General features: G+C 38.9%; 1 protein-coding gene across 4 annotated transcripts in view; it reads left to right on the forward strand.

The window, feature by feature from the left end:
• The window catches only part of LOC127443126 (protein EFR3 homolog A-like), a 95959-nt gene that overhangs the window by 35261 nt on the left and 39021 nt on the right, over nt 1-21677 (forward strand). For all 4 annotated transcript variants that reach the window (XM_051701650.1, XM_051701651.1, XM_051701652.1 and 1 more), the window contains 5 exons: nt 1243-1370; nt 2720-2870; nt 3770-3891; nt 9016-9165; nt 13216-13320. In XM_051701650.1, coding sequence (XP_051557610.1) covers nt 1243-1370; nt 2720-2870; nt 3770-3891; nt 9016-9165; nt 13216-13320 — 656 coding nt within the window. The remainder of the gene's footprint in view (nt 1-1242; nt 1371-2719; nt 2871-3769; nt 3892-9015; nt 9166-13215; nt 13321-21677) is intronic.

Here is a 21677-nt window from a genome sequence, read left to right on the forward strand (position 1 = left end):
TAAAGTAAATGCCACAGCATAATAAGAAAGCAGCTGCTTAGACTATAAATCTCAATTTGAAGCACCGTTGACTAGCAACTGTTGCTTGTTTTTCATATTGTTGGAGAGGAATGTCTGTGCACTGTTATTTTGAATGTGAATTATTAAACTTAAATTATGAATTTTGACCTGCCGACACTTTTCAAGAATATAATATGTGCAGAAATACACATACACACAAACTCACACACAAACACTGGGAAAGTTTTTAACCTTGCTGTTACTCCACATTTATCACATTAATATTTAAATCTGCTGAATAGGATGAAACACACACAAACACACACACACAGACACACACACACACACACACACACACACACAATTGTTTTCTCTGAAGGGTCAGTGAGTAATATTTTCATGAGAGGGTTTGACACTATTTCCACCGACACTCACTCATTCCCCACGGTTATGTTATGTACTGTACGCTAAAGTCCTGTTAAGTTAATTAGCGCTTTGAAAGCTTTATTTCTCTGAAAGGACTCAAGGGTATAAATTTGTTGCTGCTTATGACGCCTTCAATTAGACAACATCAAAAACACTTTGTCAAATATATTTATTTCAGTTTATTAGGTAAATTCATTTCAGTAAATACAGTATTCAACTCTGTAGTGGTCAATACGTTTTTGAAAACTTCAATATTTTTACCTAGATATCCGCAATAAATGCTAGATGTACTATAGAAAAATGGAAGGCCTCAGCTTTCTAATTCTATATTTCCCAAACCGAGACATAATCATTTAAATAATACCTGTTTTTGAGAAAGTAGACTAAATATTCCAAACAATACAGACAATATTTGACAGAATTGGAAGATTTATTCAAGGATTCAATTACAATTATCACAAAACAGTAAAAAAATCTAGTTTTCACTAAAATGTGTATTTTTTCCAAAAACTGTTGTGACTTCCTACTCATTTTGATAGAGCTCTTCACATATTTGAAATGTTTTATGTTTTGTTAGATGTTTTGATCTTGTGTTCCAATACTACTGTATGGAGAAAATGAAAGAAAAATGATAAATGGACAAAGAACAATAATAAATCTGTAGCATAGAGACTTCCAGAGTTTAAATCACAGAAAGTCTGAAGTTTATTTCCATTGTGTTCTGTTCAGAAAAAGAGAAAAAGTCCAGTTTTCTTGTAAATTTCCAGTGAGAGATCTAGATCTGTTCTATAAATGTGCATTGTTCTTGTTTCTCAGGATGGATTGGTCAAATCAGATATGGAGAAGTTAACATTTTATGCAGTGTCGGCACCAGAGAAGCTGGACCGCATTGGGGCGTACCTTGCCGAACGCCTTAGCAGAGATGTGGTACGACATCGCTATGGGTAAGACACACACAAACACACTCTGCTTTTACCCACAGTACTTAAAGGGATAGTTCACCCAAAAATTAAAATTCTCTCATCATTTAATTACCCTTATGCCATCCCAGATGTGTATGACTTTCTTTCTTCTGCTGAACACAAATGAAGATTTTTAGAATAATCTTAGCTTTATAGGTCAATACAATGGAAGTGAATGGTGGACAGAAATCTGAAGGTCCAAAAAGCAGATAAAAGCAGCATAAAGGTAATCCATAAGACTCCAGTGGTTAAATCCATATCTTCAAAAGCGATATGATAGGTGTGGGTAAGAAACAGATCAATAATTAAGTCCTTTTTCATATAAATCTCCACTTTCAGATGTGAAAGTGAAATTAATCAGGCTCCAGATGCGAAAGTGGAGATTTATAGTAAAAAAGGACTTAAATATTGATCTGTTTCTCACTTACACTTATTATATCGCTTCTGAAGATATAGTTTTAACCACTGGAGTCTTATGGATTAATTTTATGCTTCTTATATTTGCTTTTTGGACCTTCAAAATTCTGTCTACCATTCGCTTGTATTGTAAGAACCGACAGAGCGGAGGTATTCTTCTAAAAACCTTCATTTGTGCAGAAGGAAGAAAGTCAGACACATCTCGGATGGCATGAGGGTGAGTAAATGATTAGAGAATTTTCATTTTTCGGTGAACTAAACCTTTAAGTGCCTGTGCTGCCAGGAATACTCATGCTTGTTAAAAGAATAATTCACCAAAAAGGAAAATAGTATTTACTCACCCCCATAGTGTTGCAAACCAATTTTACTTTCTATCTGCTTTGGAACACAAAAGGAGAAATTCTGAAAATTGTACTGGTCACTGTTTACCACGCAATTACAATGAATTGGGACTGAAGCTTTTAAACTTCAAAAATGACATAAAAGCACCATTAAAGGATCATCAGTGTGGTCCATATGACTATTAAATGTCTTCTGGAGCCATATAATAGCTTTGTGCACGAAATAGACTGAAATGTATGTTGCTATTCACCGATAATCTTCCCCCTCCAGAGAGCTCCTAACTCAAGAAACACTGTGATGATTGAGGGTGGATATCAAGACAGTATTTTGTCAAACAATGCTATCATAAGGCTTTACAAATAATGGAATAATGCTTTTGAGTGATATGGATTACTTCTATGGTGCCTTTGTGTCCTTTTTAAACCTTAAAAATTACATTTAGCTGTCATAGTAAATGCATGAAAAGGGCAGTACATTATTCAAAATCTCTTCTTTTGTGTTCAGAATTGTTATTTATGGGTGGACTATTCCTTTAAGAAACCTTCTTATCTAATCTTGGTGTGTGTGCACAGGTATGTGGTAATAGCGATGGAGGCCTTGGATCAGTTGTTGATGGCTTGTCATTCTCAGAGCATCAAGCCATTTGTGGAGAGCTTCTTGCACATGGTGGCCAAACTGCTGGAATCCAGAGAACCAGATTTACAAGTGCTGGGCACCAACTCAGTAAGTGTGTGTGTGTGAGAAAGAGAGAAAGAGAGAGAGAGAGAGAGAGAGAGTGTGTGTGTGTGTGTGTGTGTGTGTTATGGTGCTTTTTCTTCCTTTTGGCCTCACTTCTTGATTATCCTCCATTTTTATTCTATTCTTTCTTTTATTATTTTGCTCTCAATTTTCTGCTTTATCCTTACACATCTCTGTTTTTCATATATGTTCTCAGGGGAGCTTAAGCTTCTCATTGCAATGATCCTGCTGTATTGAATTGTTTGTGTGTTTCAACCATTTCATCATCCAGTGAAGGCTGAAACTACATGTCACAGGCAGGCAGCTCTTTGACAGGCTGTAAAATAAGATATTATTTAATGTCCTCACTTACTAGCTCTTTCTTATAGTGAAGCAGAGAGAGAGAGAAAGTCTTTGTTTCTGCCCTGAGATCAATGAGTTATCAGGTTCATGAAAGGAGTATATCAGGTTCATGAAAGTACATAAGGGTTCATTGAAATGTTTAAAAGGGTTTTCATATCATGGAAAATGGGATTGGGAATGTTTACTACACAAAGCTCTCTCTCTAGTCAATGCAAACCATTTATGAAAGGTAAGCTGCAAAAAATGTTTATTCAAAAATTGTCATGGTATGTCATGGTAACAATGAGCACATCAACACAATCCCTCACCACACAAATATGCACATGAGCATACACTATTCTATAACTCTTACTCTTCTAATGAGATATCACACTTCTCTGTCTGATATTAGTAACTTTCTTTGCACGGCGAGGGAGGGGAATATCACCTTCACACCTTTGCGTGGGTGTTTTTAAGTCTGTTTACAGTATATGAGAGACAGGTGAAAATTGGGCATGGTCTCTCTTTTTCTGACAGAGTGTATGTGTTTGAATCCTTTATAGTTTGTGAAGTTCGCGAACATTGAGGAGGACACGCCCTCTTACCATCGCAGATATGACTTTTTTGTCTCTCAGTTCAGTGCTATGTGTCACTCCACCCATGAGGACCCCGAAACCCGCACCAGGTTTGAGCATGAATGTCTGTCTACATGTGTTCAATGTTAATAGAGTGAAATAAAGTGAATAGTTCACCCCAAAAATTTAAATTCAGTCGTCATTTACTCACACTCATGTTGTTCCTTCCTTCCTTTCGTCTGTGGAGATGTTAGGCAGCATGTTTGTCTCAGTCACTGTTCACTTTAATGGCATCTTTTTTCCATACAATGCAAGTACATGGTGACTGAAGCCGTCATTCGGACTAACAATGCTAAAAGTAGCTCCTAAACACATGACAGCTTAGAAGTCGTCCTGAGGACTTCTTAATCCTTAAGAGTGACTCCCAAACGATCTGAAGCATGTCTGCTATTGCTATTGATTTTAATCAATATATCAATATATTAGAATATTATTTTAACATTGACCATTTAAAAAGGTGTCGTCTGAATCACAATTGAGTCTATGATATTTAATAATATAATATTATACGTATCATAATGAACGGAACTCTTAAAAAAAGGTATCGCCTGAATCGCGACGTTGTTTTTATTATTGTAAACTTAGTTAGAGGTGTAGTTACCTCTCCCACAAACTGAAGCTAGGATTTGACAACTCTGCGCTCCCTGGCTACCTCAAAATTAATTTGTGTAGCATGGATGAATTGGGAATTTCTGTTATATGTCAGCAGAATCATCTATCAAAATATATATATCCTCTCCAAACTGCACATCATCCCGACAATTCATAGAGTATTTTTTCCTGTGGATGCGCACGCTGCAGAGGAAAAAAAGGTGGCATTCATGGCCATCGTGGGTATTTTGATGCTCTATTTAATGTTTTATTGTAGGCTACATCATTGTGCCAACAAAGGATGATAAAATGTTCGTCAACTGGAAAAACATCCATCCATCCATCCAGTCTGTCTTCGCTGACAAATCGCGTTTCCCTGTCTACCAATCACTGTGGGTGATTTGAAAGAGTGCGCTCATAAAACGTGATGTCATCCATAGCAACGAGGTCAACTCCGCCTTACTTTTATCTTGAGATTTCCTTAGTAAAACTTGCTCTTAACATTGGCACCTGTGGCGTTGCTCTTAATATAAGACTTCCCATGGTCATAGAAAACCTGGAAATTTTAAAGTAAAAAGTCATGTAAATTATAATATATGTAATATAAAATATATACTTCAAATACAGTGTATATACTGTATTTTTATATACTGTATGTAGTACTGAGCAAAATTCTAATGCACATTAGATGTTTTTTTTATATATTCTGCTTTAGTGTGTCAATAGGAAATATCAATTTTAGATTTACAAACATTCCTTTCGCAAATAGAATAGAAATAGAACAAGGAGTCCTGCAACAGATGGTATGATGGCCCCCACAGAGCCCAGATCTCAACATCATTGAGTCAGTCTGGGATCACATGAAGAGACATAAGCAAGTGAGACAGCCTAAATACATACAGTAGAACTGTGGCAAGATGGAATAACCTGTCTGCCAACAACCTTGAAAAACTGTGCGCAAGTGTAATCTAGGAGAATCTAGGTGCTGTTCTAAATGCAAAATGTGGTCACACCTGATATTGATTTAGGATTTTTTATGTTTACTGCACTTTGTATTAATCGATAAAAAATTATTCATGGCATTATTTTTGAAAACATCCTCACTGTATAACATTTTTCACAACTGCCAAAAACTTTTATACATTACAATACTTTTGTAATGAGGTTCCATTTTATATATATATATATATATATATATATATATATATACAGGTGCATCTCAATAAATTAGAATGTCATGGAAAAGTTCATTTATTTCAGTAATTCAACTCAAATTGTGAAACTCGTGTATTAAATAAATTCAATACACACAGACTGAAGTAGTTTAAGTGTTTGGTTCTTTTAATTGTGATGATTTTGGCTCACATTTAACAAAAACCCACCAATTCACTATCTCAAAAAATTAGAATACATCATAAGACCAATAAAAAAAACATTTTTAGTGAATTGTTGGCCTTCTGGAAAGTATGTTCATTTACTGTATATGTACTCAATACTTGGTAGGGGCTCCTTTTGCTTTAATTACTGCTTCAGTTCGGCGTGGCATGGAGGTGATCAGTTTGTGGCACTGCTGAGGTGGTATGGAAGCCCAGGTTTCTTTGACAGTGGCCTTCAGCTCATCTGCATTTTTTGGTCTCTTGTTTCTCATTTTCCTCTTGACAATACCCCATAGATTTTCTATGGGGTTCAGGTCTGGTGAGTTTGCTGGCCAGTCAAGCACACCAACACCATGGTCATTTAACCAACTTTTGGTGCTTTTGGCAGTGTGGGCAGGTGCCAAATCCTGCTGGAAAATGAAATCAGCATCTTTAAAAAGCTGGTCAGCAGAAGGAAGCATGAAGTGCCCCAAAATTTCTTGGTAAACGGGTGCAGTGACTTTGGTTTTCAAAAGACACAATGGACCAACACCAGCAGATGACATTGCACCCCAAATCATCACAGACTGTGGAAACTTAACACTGGACTTCAAGCAACTTGGGCTATGAGCTTCTCCACCCTTCCTCCAGACTCTAGGACCTTGGTTTCCAAATGAAATACAAAACTTGCTCTCATCTGAAAAGAGGACTTTGGACCACTGGGCAACAGTCCAGTTCTTCTTCTCCTTAGTCCAGGTAAGACGCCTCTGACGTTGTCTGTGGTTCAGGAGTGGCTTAACAAGAGGAATACGACAACTGTAGCCAAATTCCTTGACACATCTGTGTGTGGTGGCTCTTGATGCCTTCACCCAAATTCTTGAATCGATTCTGCTTGACAATCCTCATAAGGCTGCGATTCTCTCGGTTGGTTGTGCATCTTTTTCTTCCACACTTTTCCCTTCCACTCAACTTTCTGTTAACATGCTTGGATAAAGCACTCTGTGAACAGCCAGCTTCTTTGGCAATGAATGTTTGTGGCTTACTCTCCTTGTGAAGGGTGTCAATGATTGTCTTCTGGACAACTGTCAGATCAGCAGTCTTCCCCATGATTGTGTAGCCTAGTGAACCAAACTGAGAGACCATTTTGAAGGCTCAGGAAACCTTTGCAGGTGTTTTGAGTTGATTAGCTGATTGGCATGTCACCATATTCTAATTTGTTGAGAGAGTGAATTGGTGGGTTTTTGTTAAATGTGAGCCAAAATCATCACAATTAAAAGAACCAAAGAGTTAAACTACTTCAGTCTGTGTGCATTGAATTTATTTAATACACGAGTTTCACAATTTGAGTTGAATTACTGAAATGAATGAACTTTTCCACGACATTCTAATTTATTGAGATGCACCTGTATATATATATATATATATACACACACACACACACATACTTTGGCATATATACTGTGTATATATGCAGTGGATGCTGCACACTGTTGGTATACTTATATACACACACACACACACACACCGGCCACTTTATTAGGTACACCTACTTATTACAGCAGTGTAATGTATAAAATCATGCAGATATGGGTAAGGAGCATCAGTTAATGTTCACATCAACCATCAGAATGGGGAAAAATTTGATCTTAGTTTAGACCGTGGCATGATTGTTGGTGCCAGACGGGCTGGATTGAGTATTTCTGTAACTGCTGATCTCCTGGGATTTTCACGCACAGCAATCTCTAGAGTGCTGAGAGGATGGTGAATAATGTGCAGCAGCGAGCGGCAGTTCTGTGGGTGAAAACGGCTTGTTAATGACAGAGGTCAGAGGAGAATGGCCAGACTGGTCTAAGATGACAGCAAGGTTACAGTAACCCAAATAAACACGTGTTACAACTGTGCTTTGCAGAAAATATTTTCTGAATATACAACACATCGAACATTTAGGCAGATGGGCTACAGCAGCAGAAGACCCCTCCGGGTACCACTACTGTCAGCTTAGAACAGGCAACTGAGGCTGCAGTGCACCAAAACTGGACGGTAGATGATTGGAAGAGCATCGCCTGGTCTGACAAATCTGGTTTTCTGCTACTCAAATGGCCTACTGCAGCCTCAGTTTTCTGTTCTTGGCTGACAGAAGTGGAACCCAACGTGGTCTATTGCAGCCCATCTGCCTCCAGATTCGACAAGCATTCTGAGATGCTATTCTGCTAACTACAATTGTACAGAGTGGTTATCTGTGTTACCGTAGACTTTCTGTCAGCTCGAACCAGTCTGGCCATTCTCCATTGACCTCTCTCATCAACAAGGCATTTTCGTCCACAGAACTGCCACTCATTGGTTGTTTTTCGCACCATTCTCTATACACACTAGAGACTGATGTGTGTGAAAATCCCAGGAGATCAGCAGTTACAGAAATACTCAAACCAGCCCTTCTGGCACCAACAATCATGCCACAGTCTAAATCACTGAGATCAAATTTTTTCCCCATTCTGATAGTTTATGTGAACATTAACTGAAGCTCCTGACCCATATTTGCATGATTTTATACATTACACTGCTGCCACACAATTGGCTGATTAGATAATCGCACAAATAAGTAGATATACCTAATAAGTAAATGTACCTAATAAAGTGGTCGGTGAATGTATATATGTGTGTGTGTGTGTGTGTGTGTGTGTATATATATATATATATATATATATATATATATAAAATAAAGTGTATACCATAGCATTTCATGGACAATCTATTTAAAATTATTTTTAAAAATCATATCAGTGAGCTTAAAAGTTGTGATTTCTAAGCCCGGAAAAATCATGGGAATTAATCAAATATTAAAAAGTAATGGAAAGTGAATATACATTTTTCTAATTTTGCTTTGCTCTAAAATAATTTATTGTCTCGACATTGTTCTTTGTATGGACAATCTGTATAAAAGTATTTTTTTATTTTTTTATTTATCCTTATACAGAAAAATCCTTAGCACTTGGAAAATTCATGAAATTCACTCATCAAAATTTGTAGGAATCTTATATTCTGACCTGTCTTTAGAAATCACACAGACAAAATGAGGCATACATAATTGAAATTCAGTGCATTAACTGTGTTACATCATTTTAACAGTCTCAAAAACATATTTAATTGATCTCTGAAGTTAACTTCCGGAACCCGTGGTTTAATGAGTATGTTTATTTTGTGTGTTTACCATGCGTTTTCCTGCTGTAGGATCCGTGTGGCTGGTATTAAAGGTCTGCAGGGTGTCGTCAGAAAAACTGTGAATGATGAACTGCAAGCAATCATCTGGGAGCCTCAACACATGGATAAACTCATTCCCTCCATGCTGTTCAACATGCAAGACAATGAGGACTCTGAGAGGTACACACACACTCAAGAAGAGGAAATCATTTGAATGTTTCCTTTTTCAAGGTGATATTTGTTGCCAATTTTGCACTAAATGTTATTTTGTTCTATACCAAGCACAAAAGAATACCACCAAGCACAGAGAGATAACGACAAGGGAATAAAGGGAAGGAGGAAGGGAGATTTTCTTGATAAGACTGGAGTGGGGGGTCCATATTTGGAGGGCAATCAAGGATATCTGATTCCTTTGAGGATGTGTGTGTTTGTGTGAGAGAATAACCCATGAATGTGTCTCAGATAAGGGCACCTGTGTGCACAGAATATTGAAGCGTAATTAGCTGTTTGTGTTTGCGAGTATGGAAACATCAATCGCTCCCATCCACTCTATAATCAGGAACTGAAATCCGATCAGGTGGATCGATTGCTGATTTAGGTTGCAAACACAAACCTGGGCTGCTTTTGATTGACAGGTGTGAGCTGGTCAGTAATGACATCTGACCTGCAAATGTCACAGCTGACATTTTTTCACCTTAAAGGGTTATTTCACCCAAAAATGATAATTCTCTCATGATTTACTCACCTTTAATCCATCCCAGATGTCTTTCCTTCTTCAGCAGAACCGAAATGAAGATTTTTATAAGCACATTTCAGCTCTGTATGTCCATACAATGAAAGCGAATGGGTGCCATGACACTGCTGGCTGTTTAACGGTCCAAAAGGCTTATTTAGGCAGCATAAAAGTAATCCACACGACTCCAGTCAATCAATGAATGTTTTCTGAAGACAATCAATAGATTTGTGTAAAAAATAAACCTATCTTTCGGATGAGACGTTAAACTGAGTTCCTGATTCTTTGTGGTCATTAAAAATCCCAGGGCACTTCTCTTCTTGGCCAAATCTGCCCATTGACCTCTATTCATCATGGCTTCCCCTATATATATGAATTGGCAACATCATTGTACTCTCCTCTCCATCAGTAGTTGGTGTGTGTTCTGGTGCACTATGGCTGCCGTCGCATCATCCAGGTAGATGCTACACACTGGTGGTGGTTGGTGAGAATCTTCCTATACTATGTAAAGCACTTTAAATGTCTAGAAAAGCGCTATATAAATGTAACAAATTATGTGATTTTTGGAGATTCAAAATTCTGGTCACCATTCACTTGCATTGTATGGACCTACATTGCTTAAATATCCTTCTAAGAATCTTTGTTTGAGTTCTACAGAAGAAAGAAAGTCATCCACATTGTGGATGGCATGACTGAGTAAATGGAGAGAACATTCATTTTTGGGTGAACTATCCCTTTAAAATATTTATTGTTACATACTATTTAAATAATATTTACTGCAAAGTATTTAGTAAATAGTATGCTAGTATTCCAGCACAAACATACTGCACAGCCACTGTGTGCTGTTGCTGTGCTGTATTTCATAGCACTCTGAACAGGTTAGATATGAGACTATTATTGGCTCCAATACAAAAACACACAGGCAGCTGAATTGTGTGTGTGTGTGTGCATACTTGTGCAGTTGTTTCAGCTTTTCAAGGTCGTCAGATTCTGTTAATTGCTTTTCAGAGGCAGTCCGTGAGCTGAGAGGGGAAAAGTGTGTGTGTGTGCGCACGTCCGTGTGTGTGTACAGTGCATCCGGAAAGTATTCATAGCGCTTCACTTTTTCCACATTTTATGTTACAGCCTTATTCCAAAATGGATTAAATTCATTATTTTCCTCAAAATTCTACAAACAATACCCCATAATGACAACGTGAAAGAAGTTTGTTTGAAATCTTTGCAAATGTATTAAAAATAAAAAACGAAAAAAAATCACATGTACATAAGTATTCACAGCCTTTGCTCAATACTTTGTTGAAGCACCTTTGGCACCAATTACAGCCTCAAGTCTTTTTGAGTATGATGCTACAAGCTTGTCACACCTATTTTTGGGCAGTTTCTCCCATTCTTCTTTGCAGGACCTACAAGCTCCATCAGGTTGGATGGGGATCGTCGGTGCACAGCAATCGTCAGATTTCTCCAGAGATGTTCAATCGGGTTTAAGTCTGGGCTCTGGCTGGGCCACTCAAGGACATTCACAGAGTTGTCCAGTAGCCACTCCTTTGTTATCTTGGCTGTGTGCTTAGGGTCGTTGTCCTGTTGTAAAATGAACCTTCGCCCCAGTCTGAGGTCCAGAGCGCTATGGATCAGGTTTTCATCAAGGATGTCTCTGTACATTGCCGCATTCATCTTTCCCTCGATCCTGACTAGTCTCCCAGTTCCTGCCGCTGAAAAACATCCCCACAGCGTGATGCTGCCACCACCATGCTTCACTGTAGGGATGGTATTGGCCAGGTGATGAGCGGTGCCTGGTTTCCTCCAGACATGACACTTGCCATTCAGGCCAAAGAGTTCAATATTTGTTTCTCATGGTCTGAGAGTCCTTCAGGTGCCTTTTGGCAAACTCCAGGTGGGCTGTCATGTGCCTTTTACTGAGGAGTGGCTTCCGTCTGGCCACTCCACCATACAGGCCTGATTGGTGGAGTGCTGCAGAGATGGTTGTTCTTCTGGAAGGTTCTCCTCTCTCCACAGAGAAACGCTGGAGCTCTGTCAGAGTGACCATCGGGTTCTTGGTCACCTCCCTGACTAAGGCCCTTCTCCCCCGATCACTCAGTTTGGCCGGGCGGCCAGCTCTAGGAAGAGTCCTGGTGGTTCCAAACTTCTTCCATTTACGGATGATGGAGGCCACTGTGCTTATTGGGACCTTCAATGCTGCAGAAATTTTTCTGTACCCTTCCCCAGATCTGTGCCTCGATACAATCCTGTCTTGGAGGTCTACAGACAATTCCTTGGACTTCATGGCTTGGTTTGTGCCCTGACATGCACTGTTAACTGTGGGACCTTATATAGACAGGTATGTGCCTTTCCAAATCATGTCCAATCAACTGAATTTACCACAGGTGGACTCCAATCAAGTTGTAGAAACATCTCAAGGATGATCAGTGGAAACAGGATGCACCTGAGCTCAATTTTGAGTGTCATGGCAAAGGCTGTGAATACTTATGTACATGTGATTTTTTTTTTTTTTTTTTTTTTTTTAATAAATTTGCAAAGATTTCAAACAAACTTCTTTCACGTTGTCATTATAGGGTATTGTTTGTAGAATTTTGAGGAAAATAATGAATTTAATCCATTTTGGAATAAGGCTGTAACATAACAAAATGTGGAAAAAGTGAAGCGCTGTGAATACTTTCCAGATGCACTGTATGGTGGCGGCTGAGTTTCTTCCTCACAGGTCTTAAGGCATCATTTAACACACACTTGTGTAATTGACATTGGAATGCAGAGGCTATGTGAGGCATCACACATGGTTTACTTAGAGTTTAGTGCATGTGTGTGTGCAGTTGCAGCCAGTTGCAGTTGACCTTTCAGAGTCAGAGTCAACAAACCTTTAATAAAAGCTTTAATAAAAATGAGGTTCCTGTAACTCAACTGGTAGAGCATGTCACTAGCAATGCCAGGATCATGGGTTCGATTCCAAGGGAACACACAAACTGATAAAATGTATACATTGAATGCACTGTAAGTTGCTTTGGATAAAAGGGTCTGCTAAATGCATAAATGTATATGTAAATAGTATGATTGTCAGCATTAACAATATTGCCAAAATGTATACAGTACTTAAAGGGATAGTTCAGACAAAAATTACAATTCTGTCAACATTTACTCACCTTCATGTTGTTCCAAACCCATATAACTTTCTTCTGTGGAACACAAGTCTCAGTCACCATTCACTTTCATTTTCATCTTTTTCTCCATACTTTGAAAGCAAATGGTGACTAAGGCTGTCATTCTGTCTGACATCTCCTTTTTTGTTCCTCAGAGGACAAGAAGTCAAATGGGTATGGAACAATATGAGGGTGAGTAAAGGTTGACAGAATTCTCATTTTTGGGTGAACAAAATGTGTTGTCGGAGTAATTAATCACCCATTAGTAATAAATGCTCATCACTGCTGGTTTTTGGTTAAAAATGTAACTAGTATTTGTCTGTTTCTCTCTATCTCTTCCTCTATCAGGGCTGGAGAGGAGAATCCGGCTTCATTGGCTGAGAGTTGTTTTCGAGAGTTGCTTGGTCGCGCTGCTTACGGCAACATGAACAACGCTGTGCGTCCTGTACTTGTGTAAGTACTGTTGCCATGGCTATGGTATGCTGTAGGCACCATCGATTTACATGCATAGATGCCATATTAGAAGCTGTTCCTCTAGACCGTGATATGTTGGCTTACTGCCATATTGAAAAGGTAAAGAGCCGTCTGTAAACAAAAGAAAGTGTATTATGCGATGCGATCTGCAACATTCTGGTGTCTTTTTAAGATTTGAGTCACCATAAACATCCCACAGTATTGTAGATGAAAAATTCACACTTTGATCACTATGGAACACTATGGTCCTAATAAAGTGCCTGACATGGTCTTCTGTTGTTGTAGCCCATCTGCCTCAAGGTTTGACGTGATGTGCATTCTGAGATGCTATTCTGCTCACTACAATTGTACAGTGATTATCTGAGTTATCGTAGCATTTCTGTCAGCTCGAACCAGTCTGGCCATTCTCCATTGACCTCTCTCATCAACAAAGTGTTTCCATCCGCAGAACTGATGCTCACTTGATGTTTTTTGTTTAGGCACCATTCTGAGTGTCCTAGAGACTGCTGTGCGTGAAAATCCCAGCAGTTACAGAAATACTCAAAGGAGCCCGTCTGGCACCAACAATCATGCCACAGTCGAAATCACTGAGATAAATTTTTTTCCCCATTCTGATGGTTGATGTTAACATTAACTGAAGCTCCTGACCTGTATCTGCATGATTTTATGCATTGCGCTGCTGCCACATGATTAGCTGATTAGATAATTGCATTAATAATTAGGTGCACAGGTGTTCAGTGAGTGTATATTCTCAACCGTTACCTGGGCTATTAAACTGTGCCTGGTTGACTATCCCGAGCAACCGAATGCAGTATCTACATTTGAATATCTGTGGTACAGTAGGCACCATTATCTAGCACTGTTGTATGAATTGTCACTATGGTAAAAACAGTGGCTCATTTTCGATGGCTGTGTCCGAAAACTGGAAAATGCTGCCTTCCGAGGCTGTATGCAGAGGTAGGATGAAATAAATTGCTTTTCAAACTGTTCTGAGACTAGTTTCCTAAGAGTTTCATTCATTCAAAAATGCATGTCGGTAAAGCCATTAACTGATATGGCAGCAAGGCAGCTGCCCACGTTTTCGGGTGCAGCCTATGGATTAAAGGTGCTGTAAGTGATTTTAGTTTAGTTCTCAAAGTGGCTGGAGTAGTATAGAAGCTTACGTAGAAGAAAGTGACAGACAAGATTTTTTTTTTGTTTTTTAAATATCGTTAAATATTATTTAAGTGCATTTAATGTGGATTGGTTAAGTGCTCTTGGAACAGATGCGTTTTCAGCTGGTTCTTGAATGCTGAGATGGTATCAGCAGATTGTGTGGAGGTTGGAAGCTCATTCCACCACAGAGGAACAGAGAAATTGAATGATCATTAAATTAACTTTGTGCCTCTATGCAATGGGACCACTTGCTGCTCGTTCATTGACCAAAGAGAGCTAGCTGGGACATAGACCTAGAGAAGTGAATTGAATTAAGAGGGTCCTGTTCCACAGGCTGTCCTGAAGGCCAGAGTCAAAGCCTTACATTTTATGCAGGAAGCTAAAGGTAACCAGTGGACTGAAATCAAGAATGGGGTAATGCGAGCCCTCTTTGGCTGATTGAAGACCAGACGTGCTGCTGCGTTCTGGACCATCTGCAGTAGCTTAATCATGCTAGCTGGGAGGTCGGCCAACAGAGCATTACAGTAGTCTAGTCTTGAAATGACCAGAGCTTGGACCAGGAGCTGTGCAGCATACTCAGACAGAAAAGGTCTGATTTTCCTGATGTTGTACAGCGTGAACATGCAAGACTGTGCGGTTGATGAGATGTGGGCAATGAAGTTATGCTGGTCATCTACCATCACTCCCAGGTTCCGAGCTGTCCTGAATGGCATTAGTGTTTTTGAACCGAGATGAATAGTGAGGTTGTGGTTAACAGATAGGTTGGCTGGGAGGAGTTCTGTCTTGGCCAGGTTGAGCTGAAGGTGGTGTTTCTTCATCCAGGCAGAGATCTCTGAGAGGCAGGTAGAGATACGAGAAGAGGTGGTGGGGTCATCAGGCTGGAACAACATGCAGCGCTGCGTATCATCTGTGTAGCAGTGGTAGGAAAAGCCATGTGCCTTAATTATCGGTCCGAGTGATGTGGTGTAGATTGAGAAGAAAAGGGGTTCAAGCACTGATCCCTGAGGAACACAGTGGTCAGCTGGTGTGACTTGAACACCTGAAGGATCACTTGCAGCACCTGTAACTGAGCAACTACAGGCCCTGACTTTAACATGAGGTTATCTTTTCCTGGGCTAGCTGTCATGGTAACGCATCACACAGTACCTCTATAACATAGAAGTACTAGATTATGATTGTTATCAGTGTGCCTTGACTTGTCCCCATTTTTATCACATGCACACATCACATCTATAGGAGCTATCTAGTAAAACTGAGTATTTTTCATAACTTCCCTGTTTTGCTGCTATGGGACTCCATAATTTCATGGTAATCACTCTGATTCAACTTCGTTTTAAGTGGAACAGTCATAATATTCAGGCATATTTTGGGGAACTTTGTGCATGTGTCCTCCAGGGGGTGTTCAATCACACAGTGCCCTGACACATACTCACAGTGGCAACAGTGACGTGGGTGTGAAAACTTCAAGGACATCAGGTTCTGTTAATTGTTTTAAGGGTTGTCTGTGAGCAGAGAAAGAGATTGCAAGAGACAGGAAAAGCATGCAATACAATGATAACACTAAATAAAAAAGTATTAAAGACTACACAGAATACTTTTTAAAAATGCATTTGTCACACCAAACCACCATTTTAAAAGGAATTAGTGAATGCAAAGAGATGTTTTGAAATATATTTAATGTGATAGTTCACCCAAAAATGTTAATTCTTCCACCATTTACATGGAACACAAAAGGAGATATTAGAATATATAGGACTGACAGCCTCAGTCACCATTCACTTTCATTGGATATAAAAGAGCAGCGTCAACATTGTTCATAGTTCTCCTTTTGTGTTTCACGGAAGAAAGTCATACACATTTTGAATGACATGAGGGTGAGTAAATGATGACAGAATTTTCACATTTTGGTGGATCTAACCTTTAAAAGTATTAGTGACCAGTTACAGCACCTAAAATGATATACTATATTATTATAACTAATGTTGACTACCCATATGCAAAGGGTACCAGATTGCACAGACATGCAGCAGTTTTCAGACAAAAACACAGTGTGAATTTACCCTTTAAGCTCAGGTGTCCAGATACTGCTGCTGTCTGCTACTCATCTGCTTCATCTCACGCTTGTGGCTATGATGGCATTCATTCATTTCAGTCTCAGCACAAACACAAGCAGTGCACAGATGGCACTGCTTTATGTTAAAGGAATTGTTGATGTGAATCCAGCTGCTCTGAGCTTGATTTATGTATTAAATGGGTTACAGATGCAAATGCATGTCTCTGTTTACACACCAACTCAGTAGGTGTGGAAGATCATTGCAGAGCCATAAAATTAGCACAGTTTTTTTTTTTTTTTTTTTTTTTGTGGTTTTTATATGCAGTGTAGTGACTTTCCTGGCATATCAACACTTGGCATTTGCATTCATATTGTTCGGATCTGATTAAACATCATTGGACATTGACAGTGTCATTTGAGACCGTTTAGATCTAATCAGCAGTCCAAAAGGATCATCTCTGGATTGTATATAAAATGTAAATAGTAGGGATGTCATAATATATCAGTGTGTCGATTATTGATTGGCACATTATTTTATCGATATATTTTTGAGGCATCGATATATTAAAATTAGCTGACATTTAAATTAGAAGCCTAATTTGCGATTTTTCCAATTCACTCAGTTGGCCTTCTCTTTAACAGTCTGCCGTAATAGATTTGGGAGACCACAAGAGGATGATATAACATTTGACAGAAGTCGGTCGCAGATAGGAAAGGTACAGGTATCACACACAGGACGAGCTGATGCGGAACAGCAGATGTCAGTCCAAATTCACTAAGTTTTGTACTACTTCAAGAATTAACAAAGTGACGTTGATGAGTTTGCAGGTTAGTGTATGAAAGTGGTGTAACTGCACAACCTGAACGATTAGAAATGCCAACGTTTATTATGCAATTTCTATGTATGTAGCCTTGAATAGGTCTTTCATTCAAACTGTCAAACCACAAAATGACATGCGTGTAACTGAAAATACATAGTGTTGGCTATATGAAAGATACATATGCACAATATATTATCCAGCGATGGCTAGAGTAAATAATATTGTCCTTTGATAATGATTTGGGTCAAATTTAATGGAAAACTATGCGAATTGTGCTCCTTAGCACTGCAGAAATTTGACGCTGAGCATTGGCGGTGGGTGCATACCTTCGTACAAAATAATTGTTTCAAATCTTAGAACATGCCATGCCATGGTGCGTGACCCCCTTTAATTTACCCTGCCACTCACGCTTTACCAAAGTTGTGTTGAGAAATATATTTGAAAAGACAAAGACTATTGTGCTGTATTTTCACTGGCAGCCAAAAGTTTGGAAAAATGTACAGATTTTGCTCTTATGGAAAGAAATTGGTACTTTTATTCACCAAAGTGGCATTCAACTGATCACAGTGTATAGTCAGGACATTAATAAAGTGAAATATTACTATTACAATTTGAAAAAACTTCAGAACTTAAACTACTTCAAAGAGTTTTTATCAAAAAAATCCTCCACGTACAGCAATGACAGCTTTGCAGATCCTTGTCAATCTAGCTGTTAGTTTGTCCAGATACTCAGGTGACATTTCACCCCACGCTTCCTGTAGCATTTGCCATAGATCTAGCTGTCTTGTCGGGCACTTCTCATGCACCTTACAGTCTAGCTGATCCCACAAAAGCTCAATTTCCAATTATCTGTTGTCCAATGTCTGTGTTTCTTTGCCAACTCTAACCTTTTCTTTTTGCTTTTCTGTTTCAAAAGTGGCTTTTTCTTTGCAATTCTTCCCACAAGGCCTGCACCCCTGAGTCTTCTCTTTACTGGTATACATGAAACTGGTGTTGAGCGGGTATAATTCAATGAAGCTGTCAGCTGAGGACATGTGAGGCATCTATTTCTCAAACTAGAGACTCTGATGTACTTATCCTCTTGTTTAGTTGTACATCTGGCCTTCCACATTTCTTTCTGTCCTTGTAGAGCCAGTTGTCCTTTGTCTTTGAAGACTGTAGTGTACACCTTAGTATGAAATCTTCAGTTTTTTGCAATTTCAAGCATTGTATAGCCTTCATTTCTCAAAACAATGATTGACCGAAGAGTCTCTAGAGAAAGTTGTTTCTTTTTTGCCATTTTTTACTTAATATTGACCTTAAGACATGCCAGTCTATTGAATAATGTGGCAACTCAAAAACAAACACAAAGACAAAGACAATGTTAAGCTTCATTTAATGAACCAAATAGCTTTCAAGTGTGTTTGATATAATGGCAAGTGATTTTCTAGTACCAAATTAGCAATTTAGCATGATTACTCAAGGATAAGATGTTGGAGTGATGACTGCTGGAAATGGGGCCTGTCTAGGTTTGATAAAAAATGACTTTTTTCAAATAGTGATGGTGCTGTTTTTATATCAGTAATGTCCTGACTATACTTTGTGATCAGTTGAATGCCACTTTGGTGAATTAAAGTACCAATTTCCTTCCGAAACCACAAAATTTGTACATTATTCCAAACTTTTAGCCGGCAGTGTATATCTGAAAAAAATCCCAATATTAATTGGGAAAACGTTACGTTAACGTTAATCATCTGGAAAATCTTCAGATTATCAATGCGTGAAAATGGCGTCGATCCCAACCCTAATAAACCTTAATAATAGCTTTATAGCGTAACATAATGCTGTAATAGGAGCACTGATAAAAAATCGAGTCATATGGTGGAATAATACCACATGGGTATTTTGTGATTTAAATTTTTTTTATTGATTCATACAGTAAATAAAAGCAGAACATATATACATAGAATCAACATTTAACCCCCACTATTACCCCTCCCAATCCCCAACCCCACCCTGACCCTCAACAAACATTCCTGTGGTCACACATGAGTATATACACACACACAAAAAAAAAAAAATATATATATATATATATATATATATATATATATATATATATATATACACTATATTGCCAAAAGTATTCGCTCATCTGCCTTTAGACTCATATGAACTTAAGTGACATCCCATTCTTAATCCATAGGGTTTAATATGACGTCGGCCCACCCTTTGCAGCTATAACAGCTTCAACTCTTCTGGGAAGGCTTTCCACAAGGTTTAGGAGTGTGTTTATGGGAATTTTTGACCATTCTTCCAGAAGCGCATTTGTGAGGTCAGACACTGATGTTGGACGAGAAGGCCTGGATCGCAGTCTTCGCTCTAATTCATCCCAAAGGTGCTCTATCGGGTTGAGGTCAGGACTCTGTGCAGGCCAGTCAAGTTCTTCCACACCAAACTCGCTCATCCATGTCTTTATGGACCTTGCTTTGTGCACTGGTGCGCAGTCATGTTGGAACAGGAAGGGGCCATCCCCAAACTGTTCCCACAAAGTTGGGAGCATGGAATTGTCCAAAATCTCTTGGTATGCTGAAGCATTCAGAGTTCCTTTCACTGGAACTAAGGGGCCAAGCCCAGCTCCTGAAAAACAACCCCACACCATAATCCCCCGTCCACCAAACTTCACAGTTGGCACAATGCAGTCAGACAAGTACTGTTCTCCTGGCAACCGCCTAACCCAGACTCGTCCATCAGATTGCCAGATGGAGAAGCATGATTCGTCAGTCCAGAGAATGCGTCTCCACTGTTCTAGAGTCCAGTGGCGGCGTGCTTTACACCACTGCATCCAACGCTTTGCATTGCACTTGGTGATGTATGGCTTGGATGCAGCTGCTCGGCCATGGAAACCCATTCCATGAAGCTCTCTACGCACTGTTCTTGAGCTAATCTGAAGGCCACATGAACTTTGGAGGTCTGTAGCGATTGACTCTGCAGAAAGTTGGCGACCTCTGCGCATTATGCGCCTCAGCATCTGCTGACCCCGCTCTGTCATTTTACGTGGCCTACCACTTCGTGGCTGAGTTGCTGTCATTCCCAATCGCTTCCACTTTGTTATAATACCACTGACAGTTGACTGTGGAATATTTAGTAGCGAGGAAATTTCACGACTGGACTTGTTGCACAGGTGGCATCCTATCACAGTACCATGCTGGAATTCACTGAGCTCCTGAGAGCAGCCCATTCTTTCACAAATGTTTGTAGAAGCAGTTTGCATGCCTAGGTGCTTCATTTTATACACCTGTGGCCATGGAAGTGATTGGAACACCTGAATTCAATTATTTGGATGGGTGAGCGAATACTTTTGGCAATATAGTGTATATATATATATATAATAAAATAATCACACTTATTTATACCGATACCTCTCTCTCCACTGCCCCTCCCCGAGAGCCCTCCAAAAACTACAAATAGTTCCCCATTTCCCAACAAACAAATCCAAGTTACCCAGTATTCTAAATGACACTTCCTCAAAAGACGCCACCCACCCCATCTCCGTGCACCACTCCTGAAATGGGGCGATCCAGCATACCACGTGGGTATTAATATTATTCTTAGATGTTCAAATCTATTCTTAGAACTATACAATACAAATTAGTTTTGTTGGAGCCGTGGTGCTCATGAGAGTCACACGAGTTCAGATCCAGATTGCAGCAAATACATTTTCCCATCAGTTCCTTTACTCTCTTAGCCTATGTAAAGAGATAAAATAGGTCGTATAACATGAATTAGTTTAGCAAAGCTTTTTAAACAGAATTTAACTTTATTTAAAAACATTTATTTTGCATTAACAAAAGAAACCTGTAGCTTAATTAGCAGTTGCTAGACTTGCAGGCATCAACGAATTTGGTGTGGTAATACACAGTTCTGTGATTCATTTGTGTAGAAGCCCATAAAGCCTTGGTAAAAAAAGTAAAAAAAAGCAACGTGCCTGCCATTCACATTCTTACCGATCTCTTACTTGAATTTAAACCTTATATATATATCTTCCTATACTAAATCAAATTTCCTTTTTTTCCCCCATAAGCACTAATATGTTCACTTAATTCAAACAGCTCACATTTAGGGATGTGTAGAGGCATATTGAAGACATTTCCATTTTATGAGAAAAGGTTAACATGATAAATATTAAACTTTAATGATACACTGAAACATAATGTGTTGAAATACACAATGCATTTATTTTATGATTTGTTTATATATATTTATTGCATAATTTTTGTAACATTAATTTCACTGCATTTTATAGATTTGTGATAGGAGTGCACAGT

This window comes from Myxocyprinus asiaticus, chromosome 6 (genome assembly GCF_019703515.2).
Source record: "Myxocyprinus asiaticus isolate MX2 ecotype Aquarium Trade chromosome 6, UBuf_Myxa_2, whole genome shotgun sequence".
NCBI lineage: Eukaryota > Metazoa > Chordata > Actinopteri > Cypriniformes > Catostomidae > Myxocyprinus > Myxocyprinus asiaticus.